We start from the raw sequence: 15,141 nt of genomic DNA on the forward strand, positions 1-15,141 counted from the left end.
TTGAAGCATGCAATCAGGGATCTCTGTTCTACATTCTTCGTGGTTATCCCTGAGGCCATGCCTTCCTCCGAGCGAGCTTGGGCATTGAGCCGCGTGGTGTCCGTGCCCCAGATCTTGAGAAGGCTTTGTCCTTTCCCACATTTGGCTCAAGACCATACTGCAGGCCAAACATCATTTGGTAGAACAGCTAAGGATACCTTATAAGTTTCTGACAACAGGGCGATACTATAATTGATAATCCGGAAGCTTCTTTATTTGAACCATTTAATTTTTGCCACACCTTGTCTTCATTCCTTCCTCTCAGGTCAGATATGGGCTGTGCAGGGAGCTCACCCGTAAAGACCACTCCCAAAGCCCCTCACGCCGCCCCCAACACATGCACCGTCTCTCGCTCTGCCACCCCACGTGTTCCCTTCACCGCACTTGCTACGAGCCCAGTTATCTCCGTGTGTGGGTTGCTAACACACTTCCTGGGCCCCCACACACCCCGCCCAGCCAGAACGTAAGCTCTGCGAGGGCATCCTTGCCCGTCGTGTTCACCACTGCGTCTCCAGTGCCCAGCTCTGGGCTGGTTCTGGGCTCGGGGTGCCAATAGTATGTGTGAAATAAATAAATGAAATGAAACACTTCCAGATTTAATGACTATGTATAAAAATCTGTTTTGTGGCCCAGCGTATACTAGTGTTAAATATTTCTGCTATTGTCATTTTCTTGAAAGGGACAATATTCTCTGGTTATAAAAACACCCAGTTCTTGACCCGAGAGGGCAACTCCCACAGAAGCACGCTGTTTCTGAAGCTCTTCGTGTTTATCAGGGCATGAAAAATAAAGCTGTTTCCACTTTAAACTCGTACAAATTTTGAGCAGAAAAAAATTTTATATAGATAAGGCTTTTTTCTGTTTCTATACAAAACCTTCAAGATCGGTATCCGTAGTTGGTATAACATACAGAATTTCAGTTACGCATGCGGTCCTGTGAATCTAAATGACCACTCCAGCTCCTCCTTCACTGTGTCTAAGAGTTTTTCTTCCTTCCGCAGACCCAGCGAACTCAGCCCCATCCATACTGGATGGGTTTGATCATCGCAAAGCCATGGCAGGGCAGCGCGTGGAGCTGCCTTGCAAAGCGCTTGGGCACCCTGAGCCAGACTACCGCTGGCTGAAAGACAACATGCCCCTGGAACTTTCTGGAAGGTTCCAGAAAACCGTGACGGGGCTACTCATTGAGAACACTCGTCCCTTGGACTCAGGCAGCTATGTGTGTGAAGTGTCCAACAGATACGGAACTGCTAAGGTGATAGGCCGCCTGTACGTGAAACGTAAGTTGGATGGTAACTTACCACGGCGATGTCGGCTGCCACTGACGGAGCTCTTGTGACAAGCTGACCTCCGGGCTTGCTCTGTAGCATTCCACCGATCGTCACCACAGTCCTGCCGACACCAATATTAGCCCCATTTTGCAGATGAGGAAATTCACCCTTAAATGACTCAAGGTTACACAGCTGGAGAGTTTGGATGGAGCTTAGGATTAAATTCAGGTCTGATTCCCATTCCCAAAATTCCGAGACTCCCATTAGGCCCCAGATCGCATGCCCAAGGTCACATTACCTAGCTGTTGAATTAGGAAGGGCCAGCCTTCCTGGAAACCGACAGAGGAAGAGGGGCAGGGTTGTGCTGTCAATCACAGTCAGGTCACCGCGGCTGTCTTTGGCCTGTTTCCAGATGCTACTTTTCATTCCCCAATGGGGCTATAAGCCAGTAGAAATTTTGGGCTGGGAATTATTCAAATAGTGGACGTGGACTCAACAGTGTAGGCCGTTTAGCCCAAGTGTGGTGGATCTGTTGAGTTTCCAGCTGGCGTGTGGGGACTGTCTCAAGGTCTGTGCAGAGGAGGGTGCTGGAGGCAGACTCCGAGGGAGGAGGGGTGTGAGCATGGGGGGCACACCCTAGTCCTGCAGGGTGCCCTCCGTCTGGCTCCCGCAGAAACCCACTCACAATGAGCTACCCAAGAGCACGTGGGCAGAGTGGGGTGGCAGAGTGTTGGTCAAAATAGATGGCTTTTAGTTGTCAGTGTAATGTTATATTACATATATATATATATATATATATATATATATATATATATATAGTGTGTGTGTGTGTGTGATAGATATATAATTCAATGAACTGAAGAAACTGGATCACGAGAGTCTGATACAGAAAGGGAGGCATGTTCTTACCCTGGCTTTCCCCCCGCCCCTGCCTGTCTGTGGAAGCACTCTTCAGTGTCACCCTGAGTGTAGATTGCTTGAGCATAATCCCAGCCCAAAAGAATACACTTAAATATCCCAGCGACTGTCTGGATCTAGCAGCCCAGGGTGCACCCCACAAATATCACTCCAACTTGCTCAAGCTGGGGTCAGGAAGCAATGGCACATAACGCTGGCACAGTTCCATGTCTGGTGCCGAGGACCCTCGCACATGAAATAATGACGCATCGGGCAGCAAATAAGAATTATTCCCACAGGCTCAAAATCTCCTCTGTGGAAAAACATGTTTTATGGCTCCCTATGTGCTGTTGAAGAAAGGTTATATCTTCTGAGATTATCGAAAGCCTCCCAAGGGAACTTGCCTGGTCATATTTCCCACGGCTTTGCTTCAAAACAACCTGCTAAATCACCTATCTACGCCTGCTGAATAAGTCTCCCCGTTTCTTGGTCCCTGTACAAGCCTGTTCTTCTCCTGGTTGCAAGTCACCAGGTTGCTCCCTCCACCTCGAGGATGGGCTTCAAATACACGAATGTCGGAAACTTCCCATCTTCCTAAATTCAAGGCAATGCCCTTCCCCAAAGCCACCCCCACCCCCTTCCCCCCATCTTGTGGTCAGCTCAGAGCACTTCGTTGCTTTCTCTGCAAAAGCATTGACCACTCTCTACATTTGTAAAGCCATTTGCGGGGAAGTCTTCATTCTGAGTATACGTTTTCATCACTGGACTCTTCTGTCACGTTTGGACAGGTTCTCAGAGGCTTCTAGAATGTTCCCATCCTCCCTTCTGACTACTCCTTTTATTTGCTTTTTTTTTCTTTCTTCTCTGGACTAACAGCATTCTCTTGGGTTTCAGATATCCATTTGATCTCTTCTCTTCCTATGGCGCTCTCTTTCATTCTTCTGGCTCAAAGTCCTCCCCTCTGCAAAGAGCCCTGAATACAAATGTTGAGCCTCTGCTCTTTTTTTTTTTTGAGTGCCAGTAGAGTGTGTCTCCCAATTTTATATCCAATGTGTAGGTGGCACTTCCAAAAAGCAATGTCCCAAGCCCAACTCTCCACCATCTCTCCCTTGTAAGTGGCTCTCCTCATTATTCCAGGCATCTTTCCCCCGTGAGCCATCTCCAATGGCAAAGTTTAAATTTTTGGTCCTTTTAAGCCTTCTCTCTCCCTCTCTCTCCCCCTCTCTCCCCCCCCCTCTCCCCCCTCTCTCCCCCTCTCTCCCCCTCTCTCTCCCTCTCTCTCCCTCTCTCTCCCTCCCTCCCTCTCCCTCCCTCTCTCCCCTCTCTCTCCCCTCTCTCTCTCTCTCTCCCTCCCTCCCTCTCTCTCTCTCTCTCTCTCTCTCTCTCTGGGCAAGTCCTACAGAATCCTAGAGACTGAATCTCAGTGTTTCTCAGGCGTGCTGTTCACCCCTGCCCTGTCTCAGATGGAGTCTTCATTGGGCCCCAGCTCCTCATTTCCGATGCCTCTCCACTGACCAACGTCTCCTCTCCGGTTTGCCCAACACAATGTGAGCAACCCGTTCTCCTAAAAATGTGCTCGACTGTAGCGCTTACTTCTTAAAATTCCAGCAAGCTTTCTTTCATTTCCTCTGAATGAATTGCAAAATACGGAGGTTCTTTGTGGCCTTGCCCCAGGCAGCCTTTGTCGTTGTTGTTTTTCTCCCGCTCCTCCCCTGCGGGGACGCAGCCTGGCACCCAGACCAGGAGCTCCTCCTGCGCTGTGGCTGTGGCTGTGCTCCGTGCCCCGGGTCAGCAGGCCCCGGTCTCTGCAGCGCCCCCTAGCTGCAGCTCTACCCAAGCCTGCTCTCTGGGGACTTTCTGTTGATCCCCTGCCACACATTTATATGCCTCTATTAGACTTCTTTGTTACCAAATTCATTCTTGTGTTTGTTTTATCCACCTAGAACCCTAAGCTCCTTGGAACCAGAGACTTCACAGTGTGAGGATGTAAGCAGTAGGAATAACTGGGGTAAAACACTGGTGTTTGCCATTTACCTGTCGAGTGGATGTGGTTAGTTAATTTTTCCAAACAGCCATTTCCTCTTCTGCAAAATGGAGATAACCAAAACTTGCAGGATTATGGGAAGAGTGACTTAAATAATGTACAAAAGGTGTTTGCTAACTTTATGGTACGTGCTAGTTGTACCACAAATGTTATTCATCTTTGTCTCATCTGTGATTTTAATCCCGTCCTTGGTATACAGTAGATGTTCAATAAAAGCTCGCTAAACTGAATTGGGTTTGTTGAATGAAAACATAGGAAGTCAAGGATGAGGTTTCCAACCCTGCCCAGACCAGTGAGCCTCATTTTAATCAAGCAAACCAAACAAAACCCTGCTTCGCGGTCATGAATTCTCACACCAGCTTGTTTCCTTACAAGTGGTACTAGCCCTGGTTAAGCCACAGACGGGATGTGACTGAGTGTTTGTGTGTGTGGGAATGGCCCAGAGCAAACCCACCTAATCCACCTTGCGACAAGGCAGATAAGATTTAAATATGCAAATATTTCTGTCCAACCTGGTAACCAGTGCATTGCATTCCTTCTTGCCAGTGGGTTAATACTCATGCGTATTCAGTGAGAAAGCAATCTGACCGACGTTAGTCTACGTGCTACGTAGAGAGAGAAGTCCAGGAAAACAAATGGCAGAGAGGGTGCTTCCACACCAAATGCCGTGCCCTAGCACAGCCCTGAGCGTAAGAACTTACGGAGTGGGTTTGCAGCGGGGGGCTTGCCTCGTCAAGAGCCCAGCGTGTTGTTGAAACGCTATCTACATGTGTGATATTTTTACCTTCTTTGTTTTCTCCTGCCCCACACCTCCAGAGCCACTGAAAGCCACCATCAGCCCCAGGAAAGTCAAAAGCAGCGTGGGCAGCCAGGTGTCCTTGTCCTGCAGTGTGACAGGAAGTGAGGACCAGGAACTGTCCTGGTACCGAAACGGTGAAATCCTCAACCCTGGCAAAAATGTGAGGATCACAGGGATCAACCACGAAAACCTTATCATGGATCACATGGTCAAAAGTGACGGGGGCGCGTACCAGTGCTTTGTGCGCAAGGACAAGCTGTCCGCTCAAGACTTTGTGCAGGTGGTCCTTGAAGGTCAGTGGGCCTCCTTACAGGGTTCGGCTGAGAAAGAGCCCAAACCCAGAGCTCTCAGAGAGAAGAATAAAGGGCTGAACAGGGCTGAGGACTCCCCGTTTTGTACCTGTCTGACCTGTCTTTACCTGTCTGACCTTTTTACCCCTCTACGCCTTTCTATCTTATCTATAGGACGAGCTAATAACTCTACATAATTTTTCAAGATAAATCAGGCAAATATGAAAGAATGGGCTCTGGCGAAATGGAAATTGTGCATGGTAGAAGTCACATAAGTAATGTCATGTCACATATAGTTAATGAACATAAACCTTGCCCACTCCCACGTTTAAACTTACTTGGCACAATACAGACCTCTGAGACTTTGAAACTCATGGTTTGCTTGACAGTTCACCATCCCCTAGGCCAGGACATCTCAATAGCATTCTTTTGGAAGGGCTATTAGGTTTTTGCCACACCTCTGGCCTCCACACACTAGATGCCAGTGGCACCTTCCTACAGATTGTGACAGCCAAAAATGTCTCCAGATGTTGCCGAATGTCCCAGGGGTGCAAAATAGCCCCCTTGCTGAGAAGCACGATGTTAGAGGCAAAATGCAAGGCAGCCTTTCAATATAGTGTTTGACGGAGTGAAAAATGGCATCTGGCTTGGAGCGTTGTCCCTGGTTGGGTCCACATATTCAAAGATTTAGGTGAATGGAGTTTCTGAGGGATTACCATGTAGGATAAGGATAGGTTTTAGGTATGTTTTATTGTTGTGGTTGTTTATTTAACTGTCTACAACCTACTTGCATCTTCAAGCTCATCGATCAGCCAGGGAAAGACGCTATTAAAGTAACATTCGAGTGAGACTATGTTCATCACCAGATCATTGAACTAGCTTCTATCTTTATATTTGTGTGTCTTCACTGTGTCTTTACATATAATTTAGAATTTTCCTGTTATCAATATATAAAATAATGACATGACTTTCACGGATTGTAAAGGGAGAAAAAGTAAAATCCTTTTTATGTATGAAAATAAGTTTAAATATGGCTTGGTGCTAAAAGGATATTTCTGTAATTTCTTTTTTAACCTCAGTCAATTTTTAAGAATAAGTAAGCTTAAAATGACATTCTTATTTTGATTCAAGCATTTACGTGCAGGCAGTGAGTTTTTTAAAGCAGAGATGAAATTAGCCGAAGGCACGGAACTCATATGAAATGCCTGACACTGTGTTCCACATAATAATTAGGTGCAGAAAGTAATCAATTTGTACAGAGCTGGATTGTTAATGATGATGCACTGCAGTCCTCACATAGTCCCTATTTTTAGATTCTTTGTAGAAAAGGGAGAGATTACCTTTCCAGGCCCAGTTACCATGGCAACCATCTGGTGCCTAAGAAAACCTAAAGAGCATATTGATAATCCATAATGATGTCGAAAGGGTTCAGGTTATCACAGAGTGACAGCAAGAAGGATTTCAAAGACGCTCAGGTCTCACTGGGAAATTAACGTCTGCTTTCATCTCCACGGAAGCCTGTCACTTGAGTGAGGAGAAGGGGGTGGAGGAGCACTCTGAACATACTCACGGATTTATTTGCCGCGTGTCAGTTTCCATTCAGGACAAGAAGCTTCCATTTATTTTTTTCTCTTCTGAGAGATGACAGTGCTAATGTAGCAAAGGAGAGCAGAAATGGACCTACAAATATATATCTAGTATCTGCCCTCAAACGGTGCCTAACTAGCATCCTCCACTATAACCTCCTGTTACTACCAATGAAATACTATGGGTTCACATAAATGTAAAAACTCATGATACTCCGAACTAAGAATGGCCATTGATATCATGCAGAATTGGAGAGTATTCCCTGTCAGGCCAAAGAAAGGGTAATGGAAGTCTTACAAAACTGGGATCCAATATTCACACATTCAAGATCAAACCAGAATAACTGCAAAATGGAAGAGCAAAAAAAATGAGAAAAGGTCCTATTTATTGAAATGATAGAATAGCATGTATCAGACTAATGAACCTGCAAGAAGGTAGAACGTGTGGAAAATGAAACTGGATGCACACACTGAAGAGACAGCCCAAGGGAGGCAGACAGGGTTTAACCCTTAAAAGAAGGGAAAACGATTAGGTGATATCTCCAGTGACACCACATTTCCTCTGAAGATGTTCTCGAGTCCTCGTGGGGGGGGTGATGGGAACACGGAGGGAAAGCAGGAGAGCACAGCCTGTGGGATTCAGGTGTAGAAGGACAGCGGTCTGAACTCTTGAATCACCTGCCAATTGAGAAAGGAGAGTGGAGATTCTAAGAAGGAAGAAATGACCTTCCTTTTAAGTAGTGATTCTTAAGATATGAAAACGAAGTAGCTTGAAAAACTTGATTGGTACCTGAACTGAAAAAACTTGAAGGAGAACCCAAGAATATGCTAAAAATAACTAAATGTCCGAAACAAACCAAAAAAATAGGATGCCGTGATCAGAGGTCACATGACGAACTGGGCATAGAAGCAGATCCTGAGAGGATCCAGATATTGGAATCAGCAGGCAAGGGCTTCACAGCGATTTAAAACATGGTAAGTAACTCAAAGGAAAATCCTGGCATGATGAACGGACATGTGGGAAAGACCAGCAGAGAAACAGAAACTATAAAATGGAACAAACAGAGATGAACAAATTTACTGTGTTGGCTTTAATGGAAGATTGCAGAAGGGAGAAGAGAGGACGAGTGAACTTGAGGACAGAGCAGAAGAAATTGTCTAAGCTGAAGCACAGAGAGAAGAGGACTCCAAATGTCATTAGCAGAGCCTCAGCGATATGCGGGACATTCATCAGATCCCCTGGTATACATGTAATTAGAGGCTCGGAAAAGTAGCTCTCGGAGAATGAGGAAGAAAAATATTTGAAGAAATAATGTCCATCATTTCCAGAAATTTGGTATAAGAAATAACGTCATGGATCTAAGAAACTCAGCAAACCCCAAGAAGAGTAAAAACGAAGAAAATCATGCAAGCACATCAGAGTCTAGCTGCTGAAAGTCAAAGATACACAGAACCTTGTATAGTTCTAAGGGAGGAAAAACATTACATCAAGGGGCTATCAATGTAAATGGTGCACGACTTCTCATCGGACACTTTGGAGGACAGAAGACAATGGGGTGATGTCTTTAAATGGTGAAAAAGATTTTTTAAAAGCCATCAGCCTAGACTTCCATATATTTTCAATAAACAAAAGCTCCAAGAATGTGATGCAGAAAGATCTGCATGTTAAGAACTAGTAAATGACCTCATTCTGGATGAAGAAAATGAGCTAAAATGGAAACTCAGATCTATAGGCATAAAAAGCATGAGACATGATAAATACTTTAGTAAACGTTTAGCAAAATAGTGTTTTCTCTTTCAATTTTTTTAAACAACAGTTGACAAATTAGAAAATTACAACACTATATTATTAGTTTATAACATAATTAGATATAATAACACAAAAGACAGAATATAAATTATTTGAAGTTATTTGCTGCAGTGTTCTTATATTTGACATGAAGAACTATGATTTTACCTTTTAGATGTGAGTGGAGTTATATGTACATACAGATTTATACATGTATATATAAGTATTAATGTGGATAAAATATAACCTAAGTATATGTAACTACAGACCAACAGAGAATATTTTATACACACATTTATATGTAATATATGGCAGAAGTAATACCTACTTGAGTGTGGTTGATGGGGTAATAATATGAGTGTAATAATTTATAGTTTTAATTTGAACATTTCACCTAAAATTTCATATGGTGTGCTTGAGTGTGATATTGTTATGTTATAGAATTACATGGTTATGATTTTGTGATAAAAGACTTTTTAATAAAACAGGGGCATTATTTGTGCCAGACCCTGTACTATATATATATGTCTGACAAACACTATATATAATTTATGTAAGGTATCTGACAAATATATCTTACCATTATATCAGACATATGTATGTACAAGGAAACTTGTACTGACTTATATGTGTGTGTGTATACTGTTGTATTCAGTACCCATAAAGAACTCCTACAAATTAATAACTAAGGCAAACAGTCTAACATAAAAATACACACAAAATTTCAGAAGACATTTCACAAAGGAAACACACAAATGGCCAATAAGCAAATGAAAACAACATCGCTTCCATGGCATTTGCCAAAAATGCACAACCTGCATCGAATCACGAAGAATTATCAAACAAACTGGATGCAATCACTGGCTACCAAGCAACCAGTTCCAAAAATATCAACATGAAGAAACACAGAAGAACCAAAAAACGTTCCAGGTTAAAAGACAGTGGAGAGACCTGATAAATCATTCCTAAATGTGGCACTGATCGGGCTGGGAAAAAATAGCTGGAAGGAGTATCAGCCACCTGTTGGTCAGCTGGCAGACTCGGGGTGGCCCAGACATTACAGTGCTGCTCCGAAGCCCCCTTCCCTAACGTTGCCAACTCTGCCATCCTCGTGACACAATCAGTGCCTCCAGAAAGAGTACGCACTCTAGGATTACATCGTTTTGGAGCTCAAGAACGGGCAAAACTGATACATGGTGACAGAAATCAGAACAGCGCTTGTGTATGGCGGGTGGAGACCCACCAACACTGGGGGTCATGGAGAAGTGCCGTATCTTGATTGTTTCGGCGGTTACAGATGTACCTGAGTTTTAATGAAACTCATTCTGTTTGCACACTTAAGATACATTTCGCTGTATGTAAACTTAATCCACAAAAAATGGTATAAACTTTTCCAAACAGGCTTTAGAAGATGAGTTTTCAGTGCTTAGGGTACCAGTTAGGGCAAAGACATTTATAGCTAAATGCATCTTTAAAATAAAACATTGAATTATAAGGTGACATGAGATAATGTCAACATTCCCAAGGGGTGGTTATGTACAGAGACTAATGCCCACGATGACGTCTAACCCTCTGTCGGCTACACGCAGAGCGTGCTGAGGCAGGCTCTGCATTGTCCCATGAGTTCTTCGTTGCAATATTAGGAAGCTCTTTCTTGAACCTTTGACAGCTAAAGTGAGATGCCCGCAATCCAACGAAATGAAAGATGCTATGTGTGTATGAATACCCCCAGGAAAAATATACTTGAGGGCTTTCTCCAGCCACCTGAACCAGGAGTTGGAATGAAGAAGTTGAGAGTCAGGAATTTGCAGATGAAAAGATAGCAGAGGGCTGTAGGGATGCCCCCGAGAACGGCTCCCCCAGCGAGAACCCTATGCAGCCGGCCCAGCTGGCCACAGAGATCGGCTGCAAGGTTTAGGGTGGTGAGTACCTCTTTCTGGCAGGGTTTTTGGAGGTGTCAGCAGCTGTTTTTCCATGCTGGGATTTCAAGCTGGCTTCAGTTTTGTTTCCCACATTCATTTTGCTTATACTTTTCAACCATACACACACACACACACACACACACACACGTATATATACATATATACACATACACACGTATATATACACATATATTAAACTTTTAAAATAAAAATTAAAACTCTAAAAAATAAGATCTGTTCATTATCATTTTCATTATGGATAAGCCCTGAAAATGAATACAATTAAAAACATTTCCTCCAGCAAGGGTTATTCCCAGATCAGAAATCCTGTTTCATGTGATCACAGTTATGTCTAAAGGACCCAATTACGCCCAGGCGGAAAAAAATCACCATATTAATTTATGTGCCTGAGGCTGGTAGATCTATTGGTAACTTTTCCTTCTTGTCGCTCAGATGTTTCTCTTTAATATGCATGTGTTTCCCTATGTTTTATGGAGACTCATATAAAAAACATGCACTTGTGGTTATTACCATACACTAGGAGGGAAATAGTCCTCATATGCAATAGAAAAATAATGGGATATGAAAATGTGGTCTTGTGGGAAATACGGGACATTCCCACGGCAACTGCCCTCCGCTTGAAGCTCCCGGTTGGCCTGGGACAGTCGGGCTGTGCCTGGTCTCCGAGCGGGGTCGTCCGCAGGACCCATTTCACTCTCCACAGTGTCCCACGGTGGATGACAAATTACATGGCCACCTCACTCAAGATACTGAGAGAGATAGTTAATACATGCTGAAAGGGTCAAACCTTATTTTCCACCCGTTCCAGAGCATTCATGGAGATTTATGTGTACTTATCATGTCATTAAAACTGTAAAAGATTTCGTATGAGAAAATGAAGATGAGATCATCAGCTTCTCCCTCTCTCTCTCTCTCTCTCTCTCTCTCTCTCTCTCTCTCTCTCTCTCTCTCTCCCTTTCCTGTAGTCCTTTACAATTCCTCAGTGAGCAATCCCTAATTAGCTGCAGAGAAGTGGAAAGCTAAAGGGTGGGGTGTGGGGGGTGCTTCTTACCCTGTGCTTCTAACTTCGGGTGGGGGTGTCCAGTTTTCAATCCCAGACTCCTTGGGAGCTGGCATTGTTTAACATGACTGCCTGGGTTTTATCACCATTCTCCTTATTATGAACATAGGAAATATATCAGTGATTGAATAAAGCTTGCTAATGCTGCGCTGACCTCTTTTGAAAATGAAATCTAGTTCTGGTTAGAATGTAGCTTTAGCAATAAAACCAGTTTGCTGTAGTATTAATAAGCATAACATCTGCCTCCCAACCATTAAGTCAACAGACTTGGAAGTTGTTTGAATATCTGCATGTGCCACTTGCTTCCATCCTTTGTCTTCCTGCAGATGGAACTCCCAAAATCATTTCTGCCTTTAGCGAAAAAGTGGTGAGCCCAGCGGAACCGGTTTCCCTCATGTGCAACGTGAAGGGCACGCCGCTGCCCACGATCACGTGGACCCTGGACGACGACCCGATCCTCAAGGGTGGCAGCCACCGCGTCAGCCAGATGATCACGTCGGAGGGAAACGTGGTCAGCTACCTGAACATCTCCAGCTCTCAGGTCCGAGACGGGGGCGTCTACCGCTGCACCGCCAACAACTCGGCCGGCGTCGTCCTGTACCAGGCTCGAATAAACGTAAGAGGTGCTTGTCAAATCAGCTCCTCAAAAAACACACATGACTCCTGGTAGCGGAAAAGAAGGCCTCCGCATGCCCCGAGCCGGGTCTTGGAATGCTGCAGCAGGCGGGCCGTCCTGCTCCCTCTCCCACTCCTTCCTCCCTACTCGGGAACGGCACTGACCAGGACACCGTCGGAAATGCCACTTCGGGGTCTTTAGTCAGCTTGCCCTGCAGTTGTACTCTTCGGCGTGTCCCCTAGATCGATCCTTTCCTGGTTTATGCTCTGCATGCTCGCTCCTCCCTACTTTTCTTCCGTTCTACGGCATTCATGGGGAACCTTCATGGACATGGTATTTAACTTACATTCATAGTGCGACTTGGCATAACCTCCATCTTCATAGCGATAGAGGGAGTTAAACCTTGTGGTCGCTACCAGTGTTCTCAGGAAAAGAGCATGCTTGTTCAGTGCAGGCTAGTTACTCTTTATTGGTGAAATTGCCCTCGGTCACATAATTCAAAACATTTTAATAGAAGTGGTCGACAATTAAAGTACTTAACATGCATTGAGTTCTAAAAGGAAATGAAGCCATCTTAGAGAAAATGCCAAGTACGGAAAAATGTAATTGAAAACGTTGTCCTTACATGAAAACAATCTACATTTTTAACCCAAGGAAGAGTGTACCCATTTCTGCACATAAGGGGTACCCTTAAATTATTTTCAAGAGTTTCTTTGTGTCTCTCTAGGGCCTGCAAGTATTCGACCAATGAAAAATATCACAGCAATAGCGGGACGCGACACGTACATTCACTGTCGTGTGATCGGCTATCCATACTACTCCATCAAGTGGTACAAGAACTCTAATCTACTTCCCTTCAACCACCGCCAAGTGGCGTTTGAGAACAATGGGACTCTGAAACTCTCAGATGTGCAGAAGGAGGTCGACGAGGGAGAGTATACGTGCAACGTGCTGGTTCAGCCACAACTCTCCACCAGCCAGAGCGTCCACGTGACAGTCAAAGGTGAGGCTGGCCCGCCCCTCTCTGCCCCCACTCAGCTCACCCCATTACTTAGCTCCACTGTTTCAACAGTCAGGAGTGGGATAACCTAGAACCTGCGTGTTTAACATAAGACAGGTACACTCCTCAGTGATAAAGGCTGAGGGATGCTGGACTGCATTAGATGCTCTGTTCCCTCTACCACCGCATCCTCACCAGACCCGCGGTCCATACGCTTTCCTTTCGCGTGACCATTGGCTTGGTGGTCCAGAGGCCATGTGTGCTTAATATGATGCTAGGAAGAAAGAAACACGTCGTTGGCTTGGTTATGTGGTTGTCTGACAGATCATTTTAAAACATCTTCCTTTTCCTAAAAACTCTCAAGAGGGAGTTCTTTTAGAATCCAGCTGGAAGAGAAAGGGGTTCAGGTGGATGTCTCATCTCGAAGAGATGAGCAGGTCAAAGAACAGTATTGGGATGACATGATTAAAGGGCCCCACAGAAAATATTCCTGACTTCACTTATTCTTTACATCAGGACGTGGACTAGCATGGAATCTAACCTTCAGGATAAAGGCTAGAGGTCTAAAGGTTAGATAAACCTTTAGAGGTCGTGCAACTCACCTTCAGTGTCCTTATTAGTAAGGACAAATGAAATGACAAGTCTCAGGTCACACACTTTGTAGTGGCAGATGCTGAGGGGAAACCGTTTTCTCCATTCCCAAATTCCGTTTCCTCGGCAGAACGTAACGTGGAAAATTTCAATTATGTAAACACTCTGCATGAAGTAGGTCATGAAAATAGCTCTAATATGTTATGGAAACTTTTCAAAACTGTGCAGGCAGCCTCCTGCCCCACTCAGCCGCCTGCCCGAGCGGTCCATGTTATCTCCCCGGTCCCAGTAATCACCTCTCGGTGTCTGGTTGCAGAGTCGCACGGGCTCATCGTGGTCCCCAACCTTCTGTGCACACAAACCCTGCTAGCCATCTTTTTAGGGACGCCTATAAACACACAACACAACATGCCATTTATTATGTATTACATGTTATATAATAAGAATTACATATTTTACATTAAATATACCTGTACATAACTAATTATGAATATTTTATTTCAATAACATGTCTGAGGAATTTTCTCAAATAATTAGAAATTTTTGGCAGACTGCATAAAGTTTATTTTGTGGTTGCATTTATTTCTTCAACCATCATTTATGGAACATATACTTTATGCCAGCGTTATTCTAGGCATTGAGAAAAACAATACTGAAGGAGGTAGACAGAGTCTGTTTTTCTCTTGGAGTTCTGCTTCTAATCAGGAGAGAAAAACAATCACCAGATAAAACAAGTGAGCAAACCATAAAGATACTTTGTAGAACTCAATACTGTGTAGAGAATTACGCCATGGCACTATCCCAGAGGTTAGCTGCAATGAGAATTAGGAACCATAGCGATGAATTTTTGGTACTCTCGTCTGCAAGTTACTGGGCTGTGATGCCCTTTGAATGAATGTTTCACCCACATGTGGTTTTGTAACATGATAAGTTGACCATTTGAAAGTTATTGTTTCACTGAATTCTACAGACCCTGCAAAGGTCGACACAAGTCATTATACAATGTCAGAGTTTCACCACGATCTCATCAGAAAGGGCTTCAAGTGTTGGGAAGCTGTCAAGCTCCCGGTGGCAGATACAGGTGGCAAATTTCTGGTTTTTAATTGAAAGTTTGAATTTTATTATTTGCAGCAAACAGCATCAGTTATAATCATAGGAGCAACAGACTCATTTTTTCTCTTTTACAGAAAAATGCCTGCCAATTATACAAGCTTGA

The 15,141-nt window shown here is 44.2% G+C and overlaps 1 protein-coding gene across 1 annotated transcript in view; it reads left to right on the top strand.

The window, feature by feature from the left end:
- DSCAM (DS cell adhesion molecule) overlaps window positions 1–15,141 on the top strand; it is a 542,830-nt gene that overhangs the window by 313,684 nt on the left and 214,005 nt on the right. The window contains exons 6-9 of the mRNA XM_045852387.1: window positions 1,041–1,319; window positions 5,068–5,343; window positions 12,045–12,341; window positions 13,062–13,337. Coding sequence (XP_045708343.1) covers window positions 1,041–1,319; window positions 5,068–5,343; window positions 12,045–12,341; window positions 13,062–13,337 — 1,128 coding nt within the window. The remainder of the gene's footprint in view (window positions 1–1,040; window positions 1,320–5,067; window positions 5,344–12,044; window positions 12,342–13,061; window positions 13,338–15,141) is intronic.

Source organism: Phyllostomus hastatus, unplaced genomic scaffold (assembly GCF_019186645.2).
Source record: "Phyllostomus hastatus isolate PE091 unplaced genomic scaffold, TTU_PhHast_1.1 phas_contig_948, whole genome shotgun sequence".
NCBI classification, from domain to species: Eukaryota; Metazoa; Chordata; class Mammalia; order Chiroptera; family Phyllostomidae; genus Phyllostomus; species Phyllostomus hastatus.